Genomic DNA, 14,828 nt, shown 5'->3' with positions numbered 1-14,828 from the left:
TGAGTCAGCCTTTACACCTACAAAAAAAAAGAGAATGAGTCAGCCTTTCATAGAAAAAAAAACAAAGAAGAGGTGAAGACTACAACATAATGTGGGAGCATATCAACTCCGACTAAAAAAAGAAATATCCTTTTGGAAAATAGAAAGTCTTCTTTGGAAAATGTTCTAGTGTACATCATGCGCTAGTCAGAAGGTCGAATTGTTTCGGAAAATGGAAGTAGTCTTTTGTATGGCAGAAAATTATAAATATTCTTATTTTGGCACAAAGTCAACTCTTCAAGTTTTTCTTAGATGTAGTCAAACATTTAAGTGTTTATGAGATTCTTTTTTATATAAACGCCGAAGCCCAGGTTCGTGGGGCTGCACCTGCCACTGGGCTTCTTCCGGCCCATGAGCGGTGGAACAAAAACCACCACAGACGTGCGCCCATGAATGAATGAACGAAATTCTGTCGGCCGGCCAGGAGAAAAGAAACTGAACAAATCGTGCGCCCAACTCGTTCAGGCAGGCTCATGAACGTGGCGCCAACCAACTTTGTGCTCTGCCCTACTATAAACTCGCATTCTCCTGCGACGTACGGTCATCAACTCCGGCGTACGACATCGATCTACGAGCAACCCACCTTCGACGAACATGGCGAGGACTCCGGCGATCGTCGCGGTGGTGTTGATGGTGGCTGCGGCGGCCCAGCTGGCGAGCGCCGGCTTCCCTAACCAGTACTGGCTGGCGCCGTCGACCCCGAGCCCGAGCGTGCCCTCCACCGGCTTCCCGACGTACGGCTGGGAGAACGCCCACGCCACCTTCTACGGTTCCGAAAGCGGCCTCGGCCACGACTTCGGTACGTGCATAGCACACCCGCGTGGACCATGCACACCGTATAGCTAACTAAGTCCATAATCGTGATTCTGTTGTACGATTCTACGACATTATCATCCAAACTAACGCATATGATTCTACGATTTTAGCTCATAAAATCTATGTTTTCTATGATCCTAATAGTTAAGATTCTACGATTTATGATCAATGCCATCGGACCTTCGATCCGATTCAAAATCGTGATTCTGACATCCTCATATGCATTGTGCAGGCGGCGCATGCGGGTACAGCGGCAGCGACATCGCGTCGCTCTACTCGACGAGGACGGCGGCGCTGAGCACGCCGCTGTTCGCGGACGGCGCCGGGTGCGGGCGGTGCTACGAGATCCGGTGCGTGCAGTCCAAGTGGTGCGTGCCGGGGTCGCCCTCCGTCGTCATCACCGGCACCAACCTCTGCCCGCCCAACTGGTACCAGGACAGCAACGACGGCGGCTGGTGCAACCCGCCGCGGAGGCACTTCGACATGGCGCCCCCGTCCTTCTACAAGCTCGCCGCCCGGGTGGCCGGCATCGTGCCCGTCCAGTTCCGCCGCGTGCCGTGCGAGAGGAGGGGCGGCGTCCAGTTCTGCCTCACGGGGAACCCATACTGGCTGCTGCTCCACGTCAACAACGTCGGCGGCGGCGGGGACGTCGCCGAGATGGCCGTCAGGGAGAAGGGCGGGCAGTGGGTCCAGATGACGCAGAACTGGGGGAGCACGTACCAGGCCTTCGCCGCGCTCGACAAGTCTGTGGGGCTCGAAGTCAGGATCACCGGCGGCACCGACGGCAAGACCATCATCGTCGGCGACGCCATCCCCGCCTGGTGGAGCCCCGGACTCTGCTACCAGGGATCAAACAACTTCTGGTAGATCCATCCCATCCGGCCATGCATCCATGGCGACTATATATATATTCCTGCATACCTCGATTGACCATCGATGCTGTTTCGCAAGTGTTTTTGTTTCAGTAATTATTACTCTCTTCGTTGTCTTCTCATCTTCATTTTTGTCCACTGGAGCTATCTCCATCATGTATATCTCTAATTCCTTGTACAAGTCTTAGAGCTTGATTTCTTTCTATCATCATCTTAATTATGATGCTAAGGGCATCTTCAACACGGACCCTCAAATAGTCCACAAACACCCCAAGCTGTCCGTGAACGCATCCGCTTGTGCATTTCCTCGCAAACCTACCGGTGTTTTACGGGTGTCTAGACATCCATAGGACGAACCAAAAACCACCATGTGTCCATCTCTACTCTCTGTCTGCACGCCGGCTGCTCCTATTTACAAAGTTTGACTAAGAAAAATCTTATATGTAGAGTAAAAATGACCGGAGGAGTATTTGTGGCTGCTTGCGTAGAGGGTATAATCATAAACAAGTTGTTTGTGAAAGTAACAACAACACATTATTATAGGTTCCACTGCGCAAAAATTATCAAAGTAATGAACGATAACTCAATGAAACTTGCTGAAACTCCCTTGTGTCCTCGAGAACGCCTTGATCCTTATAGGTAAAACAACCAGCTTGACCATAGCAATTAAGAATTTGTCCACTACTTGCTGCACCGTTGCACTTTTGTTACTTCATGTGTTCCTGCAATTACTTTTGCTTTCAAACAAACCATCATACACTCTTTGCAGCAGTCAACTCTTGCTAGTTTCCATCAATGGATTCAGTCTACTCCTTGTTAGATTCGACAATCCTACTTATTAAAAAGTCCACGATAAATTCCCTACACGTGGGTTATCAAGCGGCGACGTTTGGCGGCCATTGACGTCTACGCCCGACAGTCTGCCACCGCAAGTTGCAGGAGAATCGGGAGGCCTTTAAGCGTCTCGAGATGGCGCACGCTGATGAAGAGTACATGGCTGAGCTCCGCCGGATGCATTCGAAGCTCATCGCCAAGGAGCGTTGGCGGCTTGAGATGTACAAGAAGGGGGTTAAGGACGAGTCTGGTCGTGCAGTGGCGCTACCGACGAGGTTGGGTTGCCCGGTGGACAGTGGCTCCGAGTCCAGCAATGACTACGACAACATCATGGATTGCGGGACGCTCATTAAGGAGGATGATTAGGTTTCTTTTTTCTTTTTAGTTTCTTCAAATTGAGTAGCTTATGCAATGTAGTTTAAATTTCATGTCATCCAATATGAAGTTTGAATCGAATGTCTGTATGAATGGACTACTTTCAAACTTTGTTTGAACCGAATTTGTGAATTTTTATGAGGAGTTAAATTTAAGAGTTTGGCTGGGAAACTTTTTTTTAACTTCTCAAATATAAGAGTTAATGTATAAGGACACTCTCGAGGGTCTAAATTTAAGAGATGGATGTCCTTACATATTGGACTTGGATGCATCAGTGTTCCTATTTCACTTTTATCGAATGTTTTTTTGTCGAATAATGCTAGACCTAGGGAAAATCTACAAACATTTACTTAACCTTTTCAACTATAATTCACTTCTGCCTTGAATTCAACTGGGTCAGCCCCTTCACTCTCTATTACCTACCATAATTCTCCACATGAACTTGTTTGTAAAAAAATTAAGTAATCTCTTGTAGATGCTGAGTGCCCACAAACAAAATACATTCGGTGAACTGACGTGAGTCGGGGACACTCTCTTCACCCAGCTGCCTCCTCCCCAATTAGGGTTTTTCTGTCTTCCGCCAGCGGTGCCGTCGGTTCCGTCTCATCTCTGGCGGCCTTAGGGCCATGAAGGTGCGGTGGATCCTGCCCCTTGCTGGTGGTTGTGCTCCATTTTTAAATGTCTCTTCGAGATTTGTTAAGGTTTGTGTCCTACTCAGAAAGGCGAGACGGTGGTGGCTCCTTGAAGATGGAATAAGTTTCTCCTCGCCTAGCCCCCACTCCGGTGGTGCGTCTAGCATTGTCGGTGGGCGTGTGGAGGTATGTCTCAAGCGGATCTGTTTTTGGTGGATTTGCTCGGATCTGTTCGTCGTTCGTCTATGTTCATGTGTCTTCATGTTGGATCCTTTCGATCTACACCACTCTTCGTGCGGTTGTTGTTCCGGTGCGCTGGTCTTATATGGTCTTAACACGATGACTTCTCGACTGTCTACTATAATAAGTTTTGTCTGACTCCGGTCAGAGAGCGACAATGACGTCGGCATGCCTTCGACTCGCTTCAGTGCTGGTAGTCGTTGCTAGGTGGCCTGTGAATATAGATACAGTTTTTATTATTTCTGGTATTCGTTGTACTCCATGATGGAAGATGAACAGATAGGATGTTTAAAAGAACTGATGAACTGAACGGCACACGGCGGCACGAACATGCTCTCGTGGCGGAGAACACATGCATATAAGCATCCTATCTATTGGGTGGCTGAGAACACATGTAGACAGCTAGCGAACCACCCAATAGATTCCCAAGCCAAACGGAATGGCGTCCGTGCATATAAGCTGTCTCCTGCCTCTCTAGTCTTGGCCTGCTAGTTGAGATTCAGATCCAATCCACGAACCATTGGAGCCTGCCGGTGAGCCATGGACACCGCTGGACCAGCCGGCGAGAAGCCGCATGCCGTGTGCCTGCCGTTCCCGACCCAGGGACACATCACGCCGATGATGAAGCTGGCCAAGCTCCTCCACTGCAAGGGCTTCCACATCACCTTTGTCGCCACCGAGTACAACCACCTCCGCCTCATCCGCTCCCGCGGCCCGAGCGCCGCCGCGGGCCTCCCCGGCTTCGCCTTCGCCACCATCCCGGACGGCCTGCCCTCGTCACAAGCGGACGCCACGCAGGACCCGGCGTCCCTCGCCTACTCCACCATGACCACCTGCCTCCCCCACTTGAGGAACCTACTTGCTGGCCTCAACAGCACATCCGGGATGCCGCCGGTCACGTGCATCGTGGCAGACAACCTCATGAGTTTCGCCGTGGACGCCGCGAGGGAGCTCGGCGTGCCGGCCGTGCTGCTCTGGACGGCCAGCGCCTGCGGCTACATGGGCTACCGCAACTTCCGCCTTCTCATCGACCAGGGCATCATTCCCCTCAAAGGTATCCTCCTAGCTATCCCTGCACTGCAAATTTGACTGTCTCAATCATGAGTCTCAATAACTTCTCTTTTTCTTTCTTTTTTTGTAGATGAAGAGCAACTGACAAACGGGTTCATGGACATGCCGGTGGACTGGGCGCCAGGGATGAGCAAGCACATGCGGTTGAAAGACTTCCCAACCATTCTCCGCACGACGGACCGCGACGACACTGCGCTGAACTTCAAGCTACACCATGTGGAGCGCACCGAGATAGCGGACGCCGTCATCATCAACACCATGGACGAGCTCGAGCAACCGGCGCTCGACGCGATGCGCGCCATCATACCGGCAATCTACACCATCGGTCCGCTCAACTCCCTCACCGACCAAATCGTCCCCTTCATGGACCCCCTGCACAAGGTAAGCTCCAGCCTCTGGAAAGAAGACCACACCTGCCTGCAGTGGCTCGACGGCAGGAAGCCCCGTTCCGTGGTGTACATGAACTTCGGGAGTGTAACCGTGATGAGCAATCACGAGCTGGTAGAGTTCGCGTGGGGGCTGGCCAACAGCGGCCAGGACTTCCTCTGGATCATCAGGCCGGACATCGTGAAGAGCGAGGCTGCCGCGCTACCCCCTGAGTTCTTGGAGGCCACCAAAGACAGAGGCCTCGTGGCGAGCTGGTGCGACCAAGAGGTGGTGCTGAGGCACGATGCCGTCTGTGTGTTCCTGACGCACTGCGGATGGAACTCGACGGTCGAGGGCCTCTGCGGTGGCGTGCCGATGTTGTGTTGGCCGTTCTTCGCCGAGCAGCAGACCAACTGCCGGTACAAGTGCCTCGAGTGGGGGGTGGGCATGGAGATCGGCGACGACGTGCGGCGGGAGGTGGTCAACGAGAGGATCAAGGAGGCGGTGGGCGGGGAGAAGGGTAGGGAGATGAAGAAGAGAGCAGCAGAGTGGAGGGAGGTGGCTATTAGATCCAAGGTGACATCGTTGAATAATCTTGACTCACTAATCAATGATGTGTTACTATCCGGTAAAGAAAACATTTACTCCACCAGTCAACGTGCGGCTGAGTAGTAATTCTGCTTACTCCCTTTGTCCTTCAAATAGTGTACTTTTAATTTTTTTGAAAAGTCAAACTTTTTTATATTTGGTTGTATTTATACAATAATACACCAATATTTATGCCGTCAAATTAGTAGCATTCGATTTATGATATAATATATTTTCATCATATACCTATTTGATTTCACAAACATTGATATATTTTTGCACAAACTCGATCAAACTTTAAAATAGTTTGACTCTTCAATAAAGTTGAAAGTACACTTTTTCAAGTACGGAGAGAGTAAGTACCAAAGGCGATGGGATTGCTTGTAACGTCGCAGGCAATGCAGCGTTTGGAATGGACTTTTGTAGATACCGATTGCTTGCTATTTCTTGATCCCGGACCGTAATATGTTTCATTGTTAGCAAAAACAATAGTTGATTTAGAAGCCGTAGGCGTGGCCTTAAAGTTGTTTATGTGCGTGAGCAAAGACTAGGTCATGCTTCCATGTATGCTTTGGGCAGTGGCGGACCTAAAGCTTGACCACATGGGGTGCCAACCTTATCACTCTCACGACAGAAACACCATTTATCTCCCATAAAAAAAAAAGAGAGAGCTAGAAATGCCATGTATGTAAGCACGACACTCCCACTAGACCCGTCACTATGCTTGGGTACAAATTCTTCCGTTCCCTTTCAGAATAAAACACTGCAATAATGCAGTTGAGCATCTCGTAAGTGGATACTAACGTCCAATTCAGCAAATATCTGATAAGAGCAATTGAGAGTGATAACTGAACTAACACACTTGTTCGTTAGTACTCTCTCCATCCCCTAATATAAGAACATTTTTCAAGCTACAAGTCCCGTAATATAAGAACATTTTTATATTATGAAATAGAGGGAATACTAGGGAAACTTCCAGCCATGTCTCTACAAGTTCACGCACATTAAAATAGAAACATGTACTGCCTGCTATACCACCTTGGTTTGAGCTTCCGGCTAGTGGTTACTGACGCCTAATTGAAATACAAGTACATAACAGGAACCAATTGAGAGATGTTTCAGCTGACAGACTTAATATTTTTTAGAATAAGTTCAGCTACCGATCAACATGCATTATAGAAGTACTCTACGCGGGACACACATTAAACTAGGAAAATACAAGTACCTGGTAGCGCGTGAGCTCCTGTCCGGTCTCAGCCGTCATCAGATTGAACCAAGCCGGACCATTGGATGCCTTTTCCGAATCGTCTTTTTTCTCTACATTGGTCAGCACACACAGAGGGAAACCCCCATGTTTCTGTTTATCCATTTTAATTTCATCATTAAGTAGAAACCCTTTTGGATTTTTTATTGTATTAAAATAATTTTCAAAATTTAAACAAGAAATTAATTAGAAAAAATTAGTTCTATAATTGCAAGTTAGAAATAAGAAGTTCCAACTCTTTCAAAGCAGTGTTCTAGGGCACATCCACAATCAAGCATAAAAATGAAAGGAAAAGAAAAAAAAAATACCCATACGAATCTTCACGTAACATCAATGACATAGGACTTAGGGACAAAGATCCAATGACATGCCTTCAGCATGTCACACCGTAACATGGCCCTTGGATCTGGAATGGACAGCCCAGATCGATCACTGTAGCAGCAAAACACTGTGGACGTGGTCCTGTAGACGAATCACTGTAGATATTGTACTGTACATGTACTGTAGATTGGGTACTATTCATGTCGCCCCTGGCTGCTAGATCATGATCTGACGGAGGGGAGAGGGGGGCAAGGCACCATACTGTTCATGGGTGACATGCCCATGGCATGTCACTGGATCTCAATCCAGTACTTAAATGTGCAATACCCACACGAATAACCACACAAATCTCCGCGGTGGTTAATTCCAGCAACAATAGCACGCGCGGTGGCCCCGTGTTCCGCCGTCGCAGCTCGTGATCACCATGGTCTATGGCTGTTGAAGCACGTGAGGGCTGCGGTTGCAGCACTGGTCATCGCCCGTAGTAGCATCTGATGATTGTCGACGTAGACAGCATGATCGTCGTAGGGGACTAGTTGCCATGGCCATGGCAACCGAGCAGCAGCGGTTTGAGGCGCGCGGGGAAGAGAGGTGCTTGCAGCAGCAGGGTATCGTCATGGGGGCCTCCACCGCAAGCAGCATTCTCCCTACCTACCTCTGCCGGCTGTCCTTCTTCACCAAGCCGTTCCAGCTCAACGACGCAGTCTTCGCCAAGTACATGCCAAGGCAAAAGAAGTGCCCTATTTTTCATGTGACGAAGACAAGACACATTTTTTCTGCAATTTAAGTACATTTGTGCTTGGGTCATTTTGACCGGCCACATGTTTTCATGCGGAATTTCGTCCGTGAAGTCTGGGCATGTCACTTAGGAAACACACTCATGATTCATCCCATCGTGTATCTAATGTCAGAGATCCTATCATTCTGAAAGCCATTGTAGCACAGCTATATAATAGTGTTGGCGTTCCGAAACACACTGCTACAAAATGTTGCTTGCCCAACTTCCTGCTCCGACTTTCTCAAAACAAAACAAAAAAACCTTCTTGCTCCGAGATTCCTGCGAGATCAACTTAATGCATCTGATGGAGAGGAACATGGGATTGCCTGGATAACACGGGAATAAAATAGTACCAGTGCTGGGAAAAGACAATTAGGCCTGAAAGCACGGATGGGCGACCTTTATAATAGCATGTTATTTTAGCTGACAGGACCACTTTGTGTTGAATCAAGCTCTCAATTTCCATGCAAAAATAGTAATAATAGCATGTTATTTTTAGATAATCCGTCCATTGTATAACAAGGGCCATCCTAGGTGTTGACCAGATGATAATCCTAAAAGACCGACCACCTCGGCTGCCACTCGATGGAGTCATGGACAACCGTCTGACCCCTTCACGTGAACCTCTAAGCCTTTTTTTGGACGTGGTGCGCCTCTAAGCCTTTGCAACAAGGATCATATTGCACTTGGCGCTTTGAACGATAAGTCTTGTTGCAATCTCTGAACAGTTTTTTCTTCTTCTTTTTTTTCTGCCCTACAACCATCCGATTTGCTCGCCAAGTCTTCGCAACAAGTCTTGTGTTGTGCTTTGCAATCCCCGAACATTATTATTTTTTGTTTTTTTGTTTCTACGTGATAGCCATCCCGTCTGCTTGATAAGCCCTTGCAATAAGTCTCATGGTGCGCTCAGCGCTTTGCAACATGAGCCTTGTCGCAACGCCTGAATTATTTCTGTTTTGACCGATTTGCTCGATAAGCCTTTGCAACAAGCCTCATGCCGCTTCACCCCCCTTTTAAAAAAACAAGCCTCATGTTGCGTTCAGTGCTTTGCAGCACGCCCTACTGGAATTTCCGAGTTTCCTGAGTACCAGAAAAACTCCACGAAAGCCATTTCCCACTCGGCAGAAACTTTGAGTGTAGTTCTCGGCTAACGGTACTGGGCCCAAACCGTTCCAGTTGACGGGAAGTGTTTCTGTAACAACAAGTCTTCTTTCCAAGCAGTTATAAACTTAACAAAGCGAAGAATTTTCCTTCCCCATAACGGCAATATCGTACTGGCGATGAGATTTTTTCATTTCCTACAATGCGCATAACAATGTGGCAATAATGCGCATGAAGTATATCCTACATACTCAGGAGTAGTACATAGCTGATTTATTCAGGTGTTCTCCACAGCTAATCATCACCAAATCAACTCTTCCATGGAATCAATGATAGAATTCCAGCGAACGCCTACTAGTAGTCATCAGAGCGTGGCGATGTACGCGTCGGCAAGCATCTTGCCGAGCCGGACCTGTGCCTGGGTGGTGAGGTGCGTCATGTCGTTGGCGATGGGGAGACCCATGGCGTCCACGTATTTGAGGTTCGGCAGCCGCACCGCCCTCTGCTGCTTCCTCACCAGGTCCAGCCACTTCCCCTGCTTCTGCGCGGTCGCGATCCCAACCTACAACAAGATCATGCATGGATGTTTTTACTCACACGGTTCACAATGGAGATTAATGGAGCCGGAGCAAGGGACCCATGCATGGATGTAGTGCAGCGACGGACCTGGATGACGAGGAGGTTGGGCATAGCAAGGTCCCGGCGGACGTCCCGGACAAACGCCTCCATCCTCCCGGCGTAGGCCAGCGCGTCCTCGCGCCGCATGGCGTCGGCCTCCCCCTGGAACCCCAGCAAGGCGGCGACCCTGCCCGTCCCTGCGCCGGCGACGCGGGCGCGGGTCACCATCCGGTCGTACATTTCCGAGCCGCGGGTCCAGTTGACGATGGGCGTGGCGCCCTGCGCGCAGGGGACGAGCCCCACCACGGCGCCGCGCGGGCAGGCCGGGGACCGAAGCAGCGCGTGTGCGAACGGCATCCCGGGGCCCACGCCCACCACGTTGCCGACGTCCACGCCGGCGTGCAGCGGCTCGCGGGCCTCCTCCCAGCGGAGGGACGGGGAGAGGCGGAGCGTGCGCGGGGACGGCGCGCACTCGGGCGGCACCACGCCGTCCCAACGGTCGCCCACCGTGGCGCCGCCCCGGCCCCCCATGTTGGACTGCCCCGCCAGGATGAACACCAGCGTCGGCGCCCTCTCCGCGCTCACCGTCACGGCCGCCGCAAGCAGCAGCAGAACGGGTAGTGCTCGCGGGAGCATCGTCGCCGCCGCTGGCTCCATTGTCCCGGCAAGGTCCAAGGTGGCGGTGGCTCGCTCGACGAGCTAGCTGCTCCACCTCACTGGCTGCCACTGATTCGCAGACTCGCAGTAGGAGTACTGTGGATGCCTGGAACGCGTTGTTGGGAGTGGATATATAAACACGGGGACGCTGAATCCGCGTGCTATGGCCTTTGTTTTCTCGTCTGGGAGGGAGTGGCAGTGGATCGCATGTGTGTCTGTCTATGGGTACGCGCGCTTCACTCGAAACAGGCGTCAAATGAGCTGTACGCCTGTCTCACGTTGCACTGCACTGCACAACATCACAATACTAGTACAGTGCACCCTTTTTTACAGCATAAAAAGCCGGACAAACAAACTGCGGACTAAATAAACGTTTTAACTTTAATAATGGAAAATTTAAGCATGATACGACCATGTTTTGAAAGAAAAACCTGATCTGACATTTTTTGTCGCGCCAACATGTCTAGCGTTTTGCTTGCACTAGAGTTCCTGGTGTTTATTCCTCTCTCACACTTTCCACCGCCCGACGTGATAACGCTGCGTTCATGAAGTTCCCGTTTTCACCCAATTTGTTAAACACCCACGTGGGCCCAGCCCAGCTTATCGTCCCTGTCCCCTGGTGGTGGCCGAAGAAAGTGCATCCAGCCGGTCCAACGTACGCCTAACAGGCCACAACCCTCCCTCCCAACTGGGCTGCAGCTATGCGAGAAGCTGCAGATGGAGCCGAACGCTCCTGGGATCGCTACCTGAAGCTAGAAGCGAGGAGCAGAAGTTGAATTTGTGGAGTTCTATGAAGCAGGGGAACATCAGAACAGGCCCTTAAGAGGAGTGGGGGTTGCCGGTTCATGGAGGAGAAAGAGTGGAGTAATCAGGGGAAGGGAGAGAGGTATTAGGGTAGAGATAGATTTATACGCTAAAATGGGCTTAGATCTGTCCCGACTGGCTGATAGGTTAGCTTGTTAGATGTGTAATGGATACCACCGACGTGCCATAATTCATGCCCGTCAGTGGTTAAGTCCGTCAGGTGTAGGATGGTATCACCGATGGGCCTTTATATGGGCCCATTTGTGGTAATTTTCTCTCCTGAAATAAGACCGTGCGTTTGAGTAAGCACCAATGGTCCATTTTTCCGCTCGTCATTGGTAACACTTCTACTAATGGTCACTTTGTGCCCATCAATGGTGGCCTGTCATGAAAGGAACATTATGCAACGGTGGTTCATTTTGGTTCGTTTTGCGGTGTGTTATTTCAAAGAATCGATAACTTATTTTTCTTGCTCTTTCTAGGAGTGGATACGACAGATGAGGGGCATGTTGAAGTTGGACAACATAAATTAAGAAAATGATTACCATACGTTGTAGATTCATGTGCTTGGCCGACAAGGGCCAGAATCCACCACACACCCATGGCCCTAAGGCCACATTAGACGTGGGAGATCTGCGGCGCTGCCGACGGGAGGCAGAAACCCTAACCGCCTTTCCTTGGACGAGAGACGCCACACCCACGGTGTTTTGGATATCTAGGCAGAGAGAGACCTGACAGTTAAGTGATCATAACATGGCACGATATGGTCATATAGAAAACAACCCACACCACAAAGTAACATGATGATAATGTTATTATTTGAAGTAGAGGCCATAAAATATTCTTTGACCCGAAACGTTTATACAGTATATGTTGAACTAAGCCCTGCAAGCTTACACTACACAAAAACAAACCGCAGCACCTCCTTTTGCCTTTCTTTCTTTGTTTGACACCCTGTCGCTGCGAACCGATTCACACAGCTAGCCGATGGATGCAGCTTTGCGTTAAGCCTGGGGAAGAATCGCTTCTCTCCTGCATGGAATGCAATGCAAGCGTACAGATACCTTGACCCTTTGAGGAACCCAAGTATATTTATTCATCTATCTCTCCATCTGCTTGTATATATAGGCACACGCACGCGCCGGATGGAGGAGAGATAAAATTAATTTGAATTGACACCGAGAAAAGAATGGATCCAGCCTCCAATGTGCAGAGCATGTCAAACGAGCTGCTCATGGCCGCAGGGCAAGGCGATGTGGAGCAGATAAATCGCCTTCTCCAGCAGCACGAGGAAGAAGTCGTCCTCCACGTCAAGAATGAGAAGGAGGATGCTGTCGACGGACAAGCAGGACGCGCTGCTGCTGCTGCTGCTGCTGCCATGGCAGCAGATGCAGACGCGGCCACTGCTACGGGAGACTCCATCCTGCATGTGGTCGCGGGTGGAGGCGATGCTCGTTTCTTGGAGTGCGCCACGGTGATCGTCGGCAAGGCGAAGCATCTCCTCAGCGCCCGCAACCGCAACCGCAACGGCGACACCCCGCTACACTGCGCCACCCGGCTGGGGCATGGTAGGATGGTCACCCATCTCTTGGGTCTTGCTCGACCCGGTGATGGTGATGAGACTGGGCTGAAGGAGAACCTGAGGGCGCAGAACGGCAAGGGAGAGACTGTGCTGCACGAAGCGATCCGCTTGGAAGACAAGGACATGGTGGGCGTGCTACTGTCGGCGGACTCGCAGCTAGCGCGTGTTCCGCTGGCCGACGGCGCCTCGCCCTTATACTTGGCCCTGTTGCTGGGTCTCGGGGACATTGCAAGGCAGCTCTTTGAGGGAGACCAAGAGCTGTCTTACTCTGGACCAGACGGCCAAAATGCCTTCCACGCAGCTATTCTGGGGAGGCAGGCCAAAGGTATATATCTTCAATTAATTTTCTTCTCCCATATAGTACGTTTGTTTTGCAAGTTTTTTAGTACTAGCTGTTTTGATTTCATGTGTCTAATTTCTATGGTAGAGTAGCTTCTAATATGCATACACGCCTCACTTCACATGTGACAAGCTGTTGGGTTTCTTCTTTTAATTGTGAAATTCGTGATGTGCAAGTATTTAGTTGTGTTTTTGTATCCATTTTTTTGTAATGGTGCTGTGCAAAGGGACAAAATTTCAGTGTGCTAGAGCAAAAGACAACAAATAATAGTATCTTGAAAAAGTATTTTGCCTAAAAATCATGAAAAACTTATGTAAACATGTGTATTACACTATTACTACTATTTTGTGTAGGTTAAGTTTGTACAAATTGATTTCCTTATATTTTACCCGTTGTACAAGTAGAACAATTCGTTTTTTAAAATTGGTGCAAGTTAATTTGTCACTTGACTCCTCTTTCTCATCCTTTTAATGTATTGGTCCTCGAAATTTTGCACATATGTCACACATTACCATATGCATGCTGTAAATGTTCAGGGTTTCGTGTGCAGTTTTTTTTAATCTCTTTAGAGAAAACCATAGTTCAAGTGACCGTACACTTGTTCTACAGCTAGCCAATTATGCCTAGTTTGACGTAGGGACAAGCATAGACTACCTCTCAAAACTCGTAAGAATGTATGAGCGTGGCTATACGTCAGTCTGCTGAAAAAAAGTTTCAGGTTAGTCGATTTTTTCAACCGTCAGATGCGAAATCAACAGCCCGCACCTTTCTTCAACCTCCCGCACCTTCCTCCAATCTTCTTCCTCCTGTAAACAATCCCCTTCCTCCTGCTACCAGCTACCACTGGCCTAGCCGCCGGTCCCCGCCGCCCGCGGCCAGCGGCACTCTGATGACCACCTCGCCGCCCCGCCCCCACCACCAATCTTGCTGCTGCCCCAGACATCCCTCTAGCCCTGCTCGCATCCAGTTTTTTTATCCAGGGAAGCCCCACCACCGCTCCACCCTAAACCCTAAGATAGATAATGGGGTAGCCCTCCGGCGGGCCCCTTCCTTCTCTTTCTCCGGCCTCCTGCTTTCTCCTTCCTTCTGTTGGGGAACGTAGTAATTTCAAAAAATTTCCTACGCACACGCAAGATCATGGTGATGCATAGCAACGAGAGGGGAAAGTGTGATCTACATACCCTTGTAGATCGACAACGGAAGTGTTTGGTTGATGTAGTCGTACGTCTCCACGGTCCGACCGATCAAGCACCGAAACTATGGCACCTCCGAGTTCTAGAACACGTTCAGCTCGATGACGATCCCCGGACTCCGATCCAGCAAAGTGTCGGGGAAGAGTTCCGTCAGCACGACGGCGTGGTGACGATCTTGATGTACTACTGTCGCAGGGCTTCGCCTAAGCACCGCTACAATATTATCGAGGACTATGGTGGCAGGGGGCGCCGCACACGGCTAAGAATATGATCACGTGGATCAACTTGTGTTCCTCTGGGGTGCCCCTGCCTCCGTATATAAAGGCTCAAGGGGGGG

The 14,828-nt window shown here is 49.9% G+C and overlaps 3 protein-coding genes across 3 annotated transcripts; 2 read left to right on the top strand and 1 right to left on the bottom strand.

Annotated features, from left to right (window-relative positions):
* Positions 1–612: 612 nt before the first annotated feature.
* LOC119332567 (expansin-A17-like) lies at positions 613–1,955 on the top strand. The gene is made up of 2 exons (XM_037605745.1): positions 613–838; positions 1,088–1,955. Exons 1-2 carry the CDS (start codon positions 634–636, stop codon positions 1,720–1,722), a joined length of 840 nt encoding a protein of 279 aa, XP_037461642.1. The 5' UTR covers positions 613–633; the 3' UTR covers positions 1,723–1,955.
* Positions 1,956–4,240: 2,285 nt separating this feature from the next.
* Positions 4,241–5,929, top strand: LOC119328316 (7-deoxyloganetin glucosyltransferase-like). The gene is made up of 2 exons (XM_037601318.1): positions 4,241–4,862; positions 4,950–5,929. Exons 1-2 carry the CDS (start codon positions 4,349–4,351, stop codon positions 5,915–5,917), a joined length of 1,482 nt encoding a protein of 493 aa, XP_037457215.1. The 5' UTR covers positions 4,241–4,348; the 3' UTR covers positions 5,918–5,929.
* Positions 5,930–9,454: 3,525 nt separating this feature from the next.
* On the bottom strand, positions 9,455–10,617 carry LOC119334400 (probable carbohydrate esterase At4g34215). Its single transcript, XM_037606978.1, has 2 exons — positions 9,964–10,617; positions 9,455–9,859 (listed from the first exon to the last, which is right to left on the bottom strand). The coding sequence occupies exons 1-2, from the start codon at positions 10,570–10,572 to the stop codon at positions 9,662–9,664; spliced, it is 807 nt and encodes a 268-aa protein (XP_037462875.1). The 5' UTR covers positions 10,573–10,617; the 3' UTR covers positions 9,455–9,661.
* Positions 10,618–14,828: the final 4,211 nt, after the last annotated feature.

The sequence above is a fragment of the Triticum dicoccoides genome, chromosome 7A, assembly GCF_002162155.2.
Source record: "Triticum dicoccoides isolate Atlit2015 ecotype Zavitan chromosome 7A, WEW_v2.0, whole genome shotgun sequence".
NCBI classification, from domain to species: Eukaryota; Viridiplantae; Streptophyta; class Magnoliopsida; order Poales; family Poaceae; genus Triticum; species Triticum dicoccoides.
Note: the sequence above shows the minus strand (reverse complement) of the source record. Positions and strands in the feature narration are given on the sequence as shown.